Below are 12,365 nucleotides of genomic sequence, written 5' to 3'. Positions count from 1 at the left end.
CCACCTTATAGGACAACATCCTAATCAAACAAAAGAAAACCTGGATCATAGTGTGCCATTCCAGAATTATAAGTTCCCCCCATCGTACATCCCTTAGAAATATTTCTGCAGAGGCCGAAAGTTTTACAAAAAAAAAAAATGCCTTAAGGCCAAAAGGCTTTGGGGTCACAAATGTCTTGGAAAGAAGGGAACAATGTAAATCCATTAAACAACCAGGTGAAAATAAACTGCTACTATTACAATTCATGATAACATTATTTTCCATCTCACATTTATTTTCAAGTTACTGCTGTTTTAGCATTAGCATAAATTTGTAAAGTGGAAAAAAAGTACATGACTTTCCTTTATTTTTCTTACTTAATAAAATTTCTGAAAGGTTTTGTCTTAAGTACCCTTTTCTTTGATAATCATTTGTAAAATCCAGTGCAACTAATTGCCACTTCCAATTATCACAAGCCCCGGGGCTCCAAACACAGTAGTGGCAGCATCATGCTGTGTGTATGCTGGACAGGGAAGCTGGTCACAGGAGATGGAATATAAATGGAGCTAAATACTGCACAAACCAAAGAAAAACTACTAGAGACGGCAAAAGCTAAAGACTGACGTGCAGATTCACAAGTGAAGGCATCTGAAGCAGATTTACACCTTGATTATAAATTGCAGGAAATGCGTTCAGTTTTTTAAGAAAAAGTTGAAAGCACGTCTATTTGATTCTACATTATATGTACATGCCATTGTGTGACATCACATAATATCCCAATAAAACACATTAAAAGGTTTGTGGTCGTAACATCACAAAGGTTCAGGATTAGGAATACTTTTACGAGGCACTGTATTTGGTTCAACTAAAAAAAAAATTTTTAAAGTCTGCCCCAGTTAAGACTCCGGGGGCTTTCCTAATTAGTTCTTAAGTAATGAAACAAAATATCTCATTTCTTAATAAAATTTTAATTGACATGTTTTTGAAGACAACATGAAGACAATGTCCTTTTCACAATTATAAAAAAAAATATTAACATTGACAGATGCTGATGGATAAAAATCTCTATCTACAAAAAAAAACAAAAAAACACCTAAGTGGACTTACAGATGAAAAGTTCTCAACTATACATGAATGAAGTTTGTATTACAAAGAATTGCTTTTTTTTCCCAGCAAAACACAAAGTCCAACTATAAATTGTATAAAATACATCCTTCTATACAATGTCTTCACATTACTATCACATCTCTGGAGCACCATGTACTATGCAGCCATTCGGCAAGTCCAAAAAGTACATGGATTTAAATAATTACATTTTTATGTAAAGGAGGAATCAATGATACAAAACAGCAGGGTAGCATAAAGTAACAAATGCATCAGAAAACAAAAAAAAAAAAATAAAATGGTACCATTAAAAAAAAAAAAGTCAACTGGAGACAGATCAACAAATTGTCAACAGACCAGAGTCTGAGTGTGACTGTCTTTTTTTTCTCCTCTGTGTGATGAGTTGACAAAAAAAAAAGAACCTTAAAACAGAAAAATACAACGAAACTGGGCTCAGCCAACATGATAACATCCTCCATTTTAATGAAGAAGATCAGAGACGCCTTCTGGCTCAGCTGTGGCACAGCCAGCTCCCTGGAAGACCAGTCAAGAAGTTGAGAGAGAAAAGAAAACGCCACAGTGAAAGCACTGCTGGGTGTGTTGAGGATTACAGAAGAGTGGGCCGGATGGTTAGCTGGGTTGAAGAGTCACAGGCAGGTCATGATGTCAGGGAAAACGCTAGGACACTCTGATCATCTGAGTCACTGTCTCATCTGTTGCTGCCGGGGCGATTTCCTGCTGCGAAAAGAGCAACCATTAATTACGAGAAGTTTTAACAAGGCTTCCTGCTAATTTTAAATGTCTTCATTTCATACTTTTGCTGACAAATTAATTTTTTGTTTGTACGTACGTGTGTGGTACAGATGTTTACATGAACATATTCAAGAAAATGTCATACAAGTATGGAGATAAGTCCAATATGTAGATAATCATTGTAGGTCTAAACACAATTGTACATTGTCTTTTTTGGAACTGTGCATATGAGGAAGAACTCGACTGCAAAACTATGCTGATGTTGGATTTGGCAATGTGGTAAAGCACTACTTCCCTTCGTAATTAGATAAGCACTATTCTAACATGTCGACAAAACCAGAACACATGCATTAAATACAGGAAATAACAACGTCAGATTTCTCTTGTTATAGCTATAAAATTCACCCAAATGTTAGCGCTTTGCTAAACAAGACACAATTGCAAAATCTTTAAAACCATCAGGTTTACTTTTAAGCCTTGTACTTCACAGGGGAAGCCAAAAGAAACATCAATAAAAATATCAACAAAATGACCCTTTTACAATTCTGTTTTGGAAAAGCATGGCTTAATCATGGGTTCTGTTTCTATCTTTAAACAGACAATCAGTAGGAATGTTATTAAAGGTCAATGCAAGAAGCTCTTTGTAAAAATTCTGAAGCTTATCTTTGAAATGATAAAATAAGAAATAAATTGTTGTAATTGCATTTTTTCATGCTCAGTTTTTGTCTCTCTGTACTTATCCAGACTTGGAAAAGTACAAAATAGAATTCCATGATTTCCAAGAGTTTTCACACATGCCTAGGAACATGCTTGCATCTTAAATATAAAGTTACTCATCCATTATGAAAGCTTAAAAATGTATGACAGACAAGTTGCAACTTTGGAGCTTGTCTTTTCCCCCACATCATAACTTCTTACTTGCGATAGGCCTAAAGCCGCCTCCTCCTTTTCTTTAGGGGAAAAAAACCGCCCTCCGTCTCCACGCTTACGCTGCATAGCATGACGGTGACGAGACTCGTGTAGATATTTCTGTAGGAGACAAGGAAATAAATTTTAAAAAATCTATTTCAATGGACCAAAAACTATTGGTCCATTGAAAAATTTAAATTCATTGGTTTATTCCCTTCTGTATTACTACTAGATTATAGAAGGTCATACCCCATACCAGAAGTTTTCTTTACTTTTTCCATGATGTACAAACAGCAAGCTTCTTACTATGTTCATAATAAAGTTTTATAGTTTATGTTTATTTGTTTTGAAGGAAAAAGAGAAAAACCCACACATGCTGCAAGTTTATTTTTATATTAAGAATAAATGGCAATTTCTCAAGTTAACTGGCCCCATACCTCTAACCCCTATGTCTATAAATACGGGTCCAATGTATTAAGATCAGGTCCCTATAAGGCCCGTTGGACTTCAGAAGACAAGTGATTATACCAAAAAAGGTCCTACATAGACAATATGAACAAGTATACACATTACTGAAAGTGTATGGCAACATTATACTTTCCCTCTGATACACTTGAACAGACATAACACTACCTAAACATTGCTACTACACTGTGAAACTGTGGTATTTTTACTAATTTTGTCATACTGCAACAACTTCCACCCGTCCCGGCTGGGGATGGGAAAAACAAACCAAGACGGAAACTGTTGCCAAAATAAATTAGTACAGTTCAAAAACAGGTCCACTTTTTTCCACTGCAGGTTAAATATTTGAGACATTTTCACACAAGTACAAGTTACTAGATAGACAGCTTATTCAAGAGCCTTGTTGACGACCATCAGTAAAAGAAGTTTATTGTAGTTTTTCTCTAAGAGAAACAAAGCACTGCATACCCTCCTCTCCTTGGGGATCTTGCCCTCAGCCTCCAGTTTGGCCCGGGCTTGCCTTCGCTTCAGAATACGATGATATTGTTTGGCGTTGACGTACAGAGGCTCTTCCTCCAGCATTTCAGCTCCCGGGAGGGGGATACGCTGCATGGTGGGAACGCCGCCTCCACCTGGCACCATCTGGTAAACGCAGGAAAATAAACATGAACAAAGTACTCAAAAATCTTTACCATGTTAAAAACTTAAACTTAAAAATATGCAGATGTAGAAATCAGTCATGGCACGTTTCCATACAACACTTCACAGCCATCACACCTTTTGCAACTAAACAGAAGTTTTCATTTTAAGTACTTAGTTTTAACAGAGGGGAGATTCAGACCTGATTGCTGCTTTCACAGAGTCAATCAAATGATTCTGCAAACCAACAAAACTCCCAAAAGGTGGACTATGTCAAATTAAAATTGATTAAAATCTATTAGTCTTATGAACATTAATCATGAAAATGCTAGATGGGTTTACATAAAGGAAACACATAGCAGGTGTGATGACTCATGAGTGTATAACTTAACATATTCAGACAACACTGAAATGATCCCAACGACCTCTGTGACAAAACCAGAAATTGGCTACTGTTGGTGCTCGTTTCCCCAAACTCTGCACCCATGTGTCAGTCTAGATGTAAAAAGACAGGAAAAAAAAAAATAAAGATGCTGAGTACCTCTGCACAGGGTCTTACCATGACCATTCCACCTGCATTGACCATGTTGCCGGAGACAGGCAGGGTGACGGTCACAGTGCCTTGGCCGCTGTTGGTAGTGTTGGTGTTAGCGCCCCCTGTTGCTTGCACTATCTGAGCACCTGCCAAGCTGGCAGCGGGGATTGTGATCATTCCTGGAGAGAAATAATTAGCACAGACATTGTTGAGACTCACAGCTAAAAATAAATAAAAATGCTTATGAAGTTTACACACAACAACAAAAAAAGAAGAAATAATTGTACCCTGCTGTAGAACAGAGCCATCTGCGTTGACGGGCTGGTAGACGATGGTCTGCCCGTCAGCTGTCTGTGCCACCTGTTGACCCTGTACGCTGATCTGCTGGCTCTGATTTACAGCATAAAGAAGAGATATTAGAAAACATAGACTCCCTGTACTCATTTTTACCCTTTGGAGGGAATTATCTAGCAGTTTAGTAACTGAAATGTATTTTTAAAGGATAAGTCATATTTGTGAATACTCCAGGGCAGGTTACCAGTGATGCGTAAAGATTTTAACGGTTTACACGACCAGAACAGCTAAAATGTCCTGTCATGATGTTTCTATGGAGGAAAGTCAATTTACTGAGATACCAGAGTAAGTGAAGAGTTAGAAACGTTAGCAGCTGGATTAAAAATGGCTTATAATCAAAAATCCAACCGTCATTGTCACTTTCCGTTTCTGCAGGAGCAAAACCAGAAAGCAGAGACTGCTAGTTTCTGTCTTCTGTGGTACAACAGAAGGTCAATGATGCTGGAGTCTGTCAAAATGAATGACCTGGTTCTGTCCAGCAGTGATAGCTGTCTGAGGCTGCTGGATGATGATTTGTTGAGGCTGACCCTGCTGGCCCTGGAGCTGCAGAGTCTGACCACCTTGAAGCTGTATCTGACCAGGCTGCACCAGTTGGATCTAAGGAGACAATTAAATGTGTCTTAATGGATCATCAATACCATAATAAACCAAGACAAAAATGGTCTCATTGCTATAAACATGGGCAACATGTGACATTACATTCTCCGATTGTTAAATTTAATCACAGATCTTCATGGACACTTGTCTTTTACCTGCTGCAGACCTTGAGCTCCAGACACAGGAACCTGCATTATGGTCTGACCTTGACTCCCTGACATGGCTTGCACCATAATGGGCTGGCCTGACGATGTGATGAGCTGTCCGCCGCTTACCTGTACCATTAGGGGCTGCCCCTGAACCTGCAGAGAGGAATACAAAGCTATTAAAGTGGCCCTCATGCAGTGTGACCCGTCAGCGCCCACATGGGACATGAAAGGCTGCATGCAAGTAAAATACACCTCAGTTACACAAAACTTTGGAGAAAACTGAAAATGTATCACTGTGAAGTTTTGTCTCCTGAATGTACAAGTGTAAGATAAGATGTGTGTGACTGATAAGGATGAACTTAACTCTTAACTTGCATAAAATGCATATTGTGGAAGAAAATAAGTCCCAAAGGAAAAAGCCTGAGAGAATTCATCAGTTGATATAATGCAAAAAAAAAAAAATACAGAGACAACATCATCATCACAGCTATGAATGAGATGCAGCTGACAGCAGTGACAGTGGATGCATCCTTTTCAATGCTGAACTCCATAAAGTTCACATTACCCGTGCTTCCAACAGTACATCTAAAAAAACAAGAACGTTTCGAACTTGTTTTTTTTTCTTCTTTAAAGCAGAGAAAACACAACTTAGACAAAACACTGATTTCTGTTTGTTTTTTTCTTTCACAGCCATTGGAGGAAAGCCGCACACACTGCAGGCTGGCAAACACAACACACTGTGCTGAGGAACATGCAGTACAGGTAGTTGCAGGAAATGCTGGAGGCGGGGGGGAGAAAGACGATGGTTCAAACGCCACAGACAGGTCATGAGAACAGCCCTAGGTACGGCATGCAAACTGGTCACTTATTAAAGCGTTACTGCAGTGACAGGGCGGCTGTGACACCACTACCTGGAGTGTCTGCACCTGCTGGCCTGGCGCCTCTGCTTGCAGCTGCACAGCCGTCACTGTGCCTTGTGTCTGCAGGCAAGGCGGGACGTTACACTCTCAGACAAGTACGGTAAAGACCAAAATTACTCATACCTTTGCCGACTGATACTTCAGTGATCTTTGTCTTCTGGGTGGAAATAATTAAAGCACAATCAAGGACGACAAGACGCTTTGTCCGCATTATCTCGAGCTTTGTGGCTTTATATTTTAATTATTGTTTTGAGAAAAAGCTCTCAAGCCGCCTGAGTATTTTTCCGCAGACTGGATAGATTTTGGTACAATGTTTTCCAAAAATCATCCACATTGTATCCACCAGCTCTGAGAGGATCCTGTAGAAATCATGTACCAGTGACTCATATCTGACTCAAACTGGTCACTTCAGGACACAAGTGGATTACGTAACTTGATAAAGGTAAAGGTCTATAGAATCTATAGAAAAACAAAGCTACATTGTTTTAAAAAGATAGTCATCAAAAACAGTTAAAGTGATCAAAAATAAATCAGTAAAGAAGATTAGGTTAATGGGACAAAACAACTAAGTTACACATTACAACATTTATAAAAGATGGCTTTTGTAAACAAGCCTTAGACATAAAAAAAAAAGTATTTTGTAATAATCAACTAAATATAAATGAAAATTATGACAAAGTTTTGGTCACTTTTACAACAAGGAACAGCCTTCCATGTACTACACCAGTTCACAAGGCTTTGGGAACATTTTGTTCCCACTATGACAACCAATGTTTGTATACAGTAAGGAAATGTGATTCTGTGACTGACGAATTGTTTATAAAGCAGGGTGTCACTCCTGCTTGCATCATTGGTCATTTTCCAACCAAAATAGAAATAGTCAGTGGTTCTAGTGATTGTATAATATAAAATATCCAGAAATATTCAACAACCAACAGGCATCGGTTAAACGCAGTGGTCCAAAATGGAAGTGACAAGAAACAAACCAGTGACACATAGGAATTAAATGGAATGACGAATTAACAGACAAATCAAACTGACCCAGAATCCAGATAAGAACAATTTGATCGTTGTATCAAGATAACGGACGATGACTATTACTGAATAGTTATATGGCATTATTTATATTTATGTATAAATAATGCCATATTTATACATGAATATGTAAAAACATGGCATTAAATACTGAAATTAGAACTGCATAGTATGTCAAATTGCAGTAGTAATTACAACATCACTGTGTGTAACAAAATAATCAGTTTATTGGATAGATTCCAGTCTAATACTAAAGCTTTTTGAGAAAGGTGAAGATATTGAGAGATGGTAAAGGCAGAAAATGTGGATTAATTAAGTTATGTCATCACCATTTTGAGCAACAGGATCAAAAATAATTTCTGATATTGTGCAAACCTTAAAGAAGTGTATTTTTACAAAGTAAAATATTAAAAGATATATTTTAGGTATATGCTGAAAATTATATTTTCAAAAAGGATTGTTTTATTTATTTGAAATCATTATATTCAGGTTAGCTTTTTTGAAAAATTGGCATTGGTGAATAATAAAGAACAAAATGGCTGAGGAATAGGAAGATGCAGGGCAAACAAAAAAAACTGTTTTACAAAAAAAACAAAATCAAGTCAAATTTAGACCATCATAAATCAATAAGCTTTGAAAAATGTTATGTTTTCCTACTCTTTGTTACGTGCTTACATTATTCCTTGCCAGAAAACAAAAGAGAAAACATATTCACTTAAAATGTGGCATTGGTTGAAGTAACCTTAGGCTTGTTGGCAAATATCAAAGCAATAAATGTGACTTCCTTTAGGGCTCCTTTTATCTGGCTGCTTTAGAAAATAAAATGAGGTTAAAAAAAACAAAGCACTGTTAAAGAAACTGCTCAAAGTGTGGTCTCACCTGCTGCTGGATCTGTCCATTAGCAGTCTGCACAACAATCTGCTCCCCTGTTGTAGTGGTGGCAGTGGTGTACTGCTCCATGCTTTAATATGATCAATCCTCCTGAGACAAAGACATGTACAGTTATACAGTCATTAATACATTCACATATTTAAAAAAATACATATTTCAAGCAGATATTGTATCAATCAAACATGACTGTTTTTGCTGATTATTATCTCGTAAAAAAAAGGTCGTTCTTTATCTTTTTATTTCTGCCGTGTTTGGTTGCTTTAATTTTAAACACGCAACGCCTACTTATCTTAAATAAATTCAACAATGTATCTTAAAACACAATTTTTATATCTGGGACAACATAGGAGAACAAGAAGGGCGATATTTATCCGCGTTTTATTCACTGTTGTAATAATATGGGGCTAACAAGGCTTTGAGAGCTAGCTGTGGTGAATTCTAGAAAGCACAAAATGGATGCTCGCTATCTTCAAGTGGAAAGTCGGGCGTTTTGCTTCTTGTTTCAAATTGTAACCAAACATTAGCTGGCATACTCATCCGCTGATGAGTTTACGGCTTCATTGGGAAGTGCCGCTTTGTTTAACACTCCTTTTAGCACAAAGGCTAACATTAGTGCAGCAGGGAGCTCATGTTTTTCCCCCCAGTAGCCTAACACCGAACGAGAAGACGAAGGTCTTTGTGGCTAAACAAGTCCTCGGACACAGCGGTCAAAATTACTCTCAAATTAAATTTTTTTCTTGCATTAAGCAGGGTTAGTAATTTGGTTGGTCCATGACAAACCAATCCGTGCTGACAACTACCAATGCCTTCAATCGTGGCTCCCTTACCGTATCTTCACTGTCCGGTTTCCCTCTGATTGGCTCCAGTACAGCTCGCTAAAACCCAATCAACAAAGTGAGCGGACAAAATGGCGCAAATGAAACAACGGCAGCTGGGAGGAGGTGCGCAGCTGCGTGACACATGACTACAGGGGACGTATAAACGTGCAGTACCCCTACCTACCACTGGATGGTGCTACATTTGCCAATCATTAGGTGCCTTTAAATTAAAATTTTACTGCAACCAATATGCATTGTTGTTTTGTAGTAGTGACATATTGATACCTGGCATGGACATTATTTGGTGTTCACTGTTTGTTAATTTGCTGTGAATTCTCCATTCACATGTAGGATACAATCGGACAAAAAAAAAACAACTAAGGACCAAAGGTGTCACAATACATTAAATAATTAATTTATTAGATTTATTTTGAAATGTTATATTAAAGAAAATGAAAATGTAAATAATCAAATTATTAAAAATACTAAGTTTTATCTCTCAAACGTATTATTATTATTATTATTATTATTATTATTATTATTATTATTATTATTATTATGGTTCCTTCATTACCATTTACAATGGAAACAGTTAATTATAAATGTATAAATTATAAACAACTCAGATAAATTGAACTAAGTACCAAGCTCTGGTCATGATCTATTTAGAGCAGGGGTGTCAAACTCCAGTCCTCAAGGGCAACTGTCCTGCAGTTTTTAGATGTGCCACATGTACAAAACACTGGAATGAAATAGCTTAATTACCTCCTTCTTGTGTAGATAAGTTCTCTACAGCCTTACTAGTGACCTAATTATTCTGTTCAGGTCTGCCGCTCTATTCAGCAGCGGCACATCTAAAAGTTGCCCTGCACCACTGCCCTGCCCTATGTCACAGTTTGACACCTGTGACATACAGAATCACACTAACAGTTTAAATTATGTAATGGTGAAGATTAGAGTAAAGTACTTAAACAATTTTCAAGTGATTTTTAGCTATTTTAACTTTTCATTCATTATTTTGTAGTGATTTACATCTATTCAATAATTTATTCAACAAGTTGTTTAATATTTAAATAAGTATTCGCATATTTATATTTATTTAATTCAATGTCACGTGTCATCTATTTAATTGTAAGCTCATTCAAATTTGGCACGTTTGGACCTGGCTAAAATCAATTTCTTTCGGGTTTATGTTGGCACTACAATTTCATGTTGTAGACACTAACTGTCCTCCGTACCGCTAGGTGGCAGCCTTGCATTAGTTCATAGCACTGAGCTGTGTTTGCGGAAGTAGTCACACTGTGAAGAGTGCATGTGAAGTCAGAAGGAGGCATTGAGCTTTAGTCAAGTCTCGTGTTTATTCTCAGATAAGATCAACGCACGCTTTGCATTATCGCAAACTATTCTGTGTTCATTCCGTCTTAGTTTTTGCCAACTGACCAAATCTAATCTTTTTGTTAGTATTGCACTCGAATGAAGCCCGTCCATCTATGAGTATGGCCCGACCGTTTCAGGTCTGCTGCCTCCTCTTTAGGTTTTCTGCTCCCTCTTTGGCTTCCCCCGTTTATTTAAACGGCGTCAGATTCTCCAGCAGAGGCAGCAGCAAAGTCTGGGTGGGACAGAACCATGTGAGCGGAGACGGAACCAGACCACAAACGTCCAGATTCAACGATGACGTAGAGCCTGAGCTGGAGGGGCTGGAGGATAAGCTCCAGGCTGTGCTGGAGTAAGAACCATTATACATTATTATTACAACCACAAAACATATTCTGAATGCAAACGTGATCATTGTAAGCAGCTTATCTTATGTTTCTTTTCAGCAAGGAGAAAAAGAGACAGCGATCAGTGAAGTTTGATATGATAAGAAGGAAAATGACTCCACCAGGAGCCCCCCAGAGGAAACTAACGTGGGATGCTATTGAGCAAATAAGGTGATGGTCTCTTTTTTTTCAGTGTAGTGTGTGCGCTACTTTTTTTTCACCAAAAACCTAAAAATAGAGGCAAAATTGTGGTGAATTTTTACCATTAGACCAAAACCTGTGTATGGTGAGTGTTGATTCTACTCTTATACAAAAAGTAATATTGGTTTTGTGGCTCTAAATAACTTTTGTTTAGTAGAAGCAAAAGCAAACATGACTCTTTAGATTGCTGACACTTTTCACACACTTATTTCAGATATTTGAAGCAAGAGCAGCCAGAGGAGTGGACGATCGAGCGCCTCGCTGAGGGCTTCTCTGTCCCCCAAGATGTCATCCTGAGGGTCCTGAAGAGCAAGTTTACTCCCTCTCCCAACAGAAAAGTCAAACAGGATGCTAAAGTGATGGTTAGACTCAGCCAGCAGGTGTTACCTTCTGATAGCAGGAGGCAGGAGAACAAACTGAAGCTTCCTCAAAGTCAAACACCAGTTACACTCATACCTAGACAGACAGAAGGTGCTCTGATTTCTGAGACTGCTCCGGCTCAGGTGCTTCAAAGTAAAGGTTCAGCATCTCTTGTTCCTGTTCAGCCTGCAAAGCTGCCAGCTGGGACTTACAAAGAGGCTAGAGTGAAGGGGTCAACAATAGACGGGGATGGTTTTAGTACAAAGGAAACAGAGGAGGATGAGGAGTGGGAGGAGAGCTGGGATGGGCAGGTTCTGACAGAGGAGGACCTTGAGGAGATTCTGGACATGGATAAACCCGCGCCTGTGGTGCAGGTGGGGAACGATTTCTTTGATGCAGAGGGAAACTTTTTGTATAGAACCTGAGGACAGAATGAGTTGAAATGCTGAATGAAGATGATTTGTACACTGAAATTAATGTAATAAATAATTTTCTTAGAAATGATCAAAATCCATGGAATTAGTTTTATATTGAAGCCATTTCTTTTAGCTTTTTTTAAAAAATATATCTATATTTGGGTTTTTTTTCCATGTGCTGTATTGCAGTATTAATACTTTTCACATTACAGCTGCACATTTTATTAGAATTTAATCAAACTGATTTACTCAGAGTAACACCTAAATGAAGGGAAAGTAAGTTAGATATGTTTTTTTAAAAATTGTATTCAGCTCTCAGAAAATATGTAAGAGAACCTTGCAAAAGGTTTTTGACATATGAGAGAACATGTTAAGCCATTCAGCTTGAGGGAAAACAGGCTGTTATCTCTACAAAAACATCTGAATCTTCCTTCTCCCTAGATTTAAATTCTTATCTAATATTTATAGAAGGAAAATGA

General features: G+C 37.8%; 2 protein-coding genes across 7 annotated transcripts; one reads left to right on the top strand and one right to left on the bottom strand.

Moving 5' to 3' along the window:
- Nucleotides 1-929: 929 nt before the first annotated feature.
- Nucleotides 930-9,280, bottom strand: nfyal (nuclear transcription factor Y, alpha, like). 6 transcript variants are annotated; one of them, XM_028018888.1, is made up of 10 exons: nt 9,159-9,280; nt 8,320-8,421; nt 6,394-6,465; nt 5,492-5,638; nt 5,205-5,336; nt 4,673-4,775; nt 4,392-4,564; nt 3,680-3,853; nt 2,756-2,866; nt 930-1,822 (listed from the first exon to the last, which is right to left on the bottom strand). In XM_028018888.1, the coding sequence occupies exons 2-10, from the start codon at nt 8,398-8,400 to the stop codon at nt 1,763-1,765; spliced, it is 1,053 nt and encodes a 350-aa protein (XP_027874689.1). In that variant the 5' UTR covers nt 8,401-8,421; nt 9,159-9,280; the 3' UTR covers nt 930-1,762. The 6 variants fall into 6 exon arrangements, with proteins under 6 accessions (XP_027874689.1, XP_027874703.1, XP_027874711.1 ...); XM_028018902.1 differs by having other exon boundaries at nt 930-1,819; XM_028018910.1 differs by having other exon boundaries at nt 4,410-4,564.
- A 1,145-nt stretch (nt 9,281-10,425) lies between these two features.
- Nucleotides 10,426-11,989, top strand: ngrn (neugrin, neurite outgrowth associated). Its single transcript, XM_028012361.1, has 3 exons — nt 10,426-10,875; nt 10,970-11,080; nt 11,325-11,989. Exons 1-3 carry the CDS (start codon nt 10,640-10,642, stop codon nt 11,893-11,895), a joined length of 918 nt encoding a protein of 305 aa, XP_027868162.1. The 5' UTR covers nt 10,426-10,639; the 3' UTR covers nt 11,896-11,989.
- The last annotated feature ends 376 nt before the right edge of the window (nt 11,990-12,365 follow it).

The sequence above is a fragment of the Xiphophorus couchianus genome, chromosome 1 (assembly GCF_001444195.1).
Source record: "Xiphophorus couchianus chromosome 1, X_couchianus-1.0, whole genome shotgun sequence".
Taxonomy (NCBI): domain Eukaryota; kingdom Metazoa; phylum Chordata; class Actinopteri; order Cyprinodontiformes; family Poeciliidae; genus Xiphophorus; species Xiphophorus couchianus.
Note: the sequence above shows the minus strand (reverse complement) of the source record. Positions and strands in the feature narration are given on the sequence as shown.

What these genes read in the sequence shown, in the direction of transcription:
- nfyal (XM_028018888.1), bottom strand. Translation starts at nt 8,400, where the DNA reads ATGGAGCAGTACACCACTGCCACCACTACAACAGGGGAGCAGATTGTT. An exon ending in ATGGACAGATCCAGCAGCAG is followed by an intron (nt 6,466 to 8,319) that starts GTGAGACCACAC and finishes CCTTGCCTGCAG; the next exon opens with ACACAAGGCACAGTGACGGC. An exon ending in AGGTGCAGACACTCCAGGTA is followed by an intron (nt 5,639 to 6,393) that starts GTGGTGTCACAG and finishes TCCTCTCTGCAG; the next exon opens with GTTCAGGGGCAGCCCCTAAT.
- ngrn (XM_028012361.1), top strand. Translation starts at nt 10,640, where the DNA reads ATGAGTATGGCCCGACCGTTTCAGGTCTGCTGCCTCCTCTTTAGGTTT. An exon ending in AAGCTCCAGGCTGTGCTGGA is followed by an intron (nt 10,876 to 10,969) that starts GTAAGAACCATT and finishes GTTTCTTTTCAG; the next exon opens with CAAGGAGAAAAAGAGACAGC. An exon ending in GATGCTATTGAGCAAATAAG is followed by an intron (nt 11,081 to 11,324) that starts GTGATGGTCTCT and finishes CACTTATTTCAG; the next exon opens with ATATTTGAAGCAAGAGCAGC.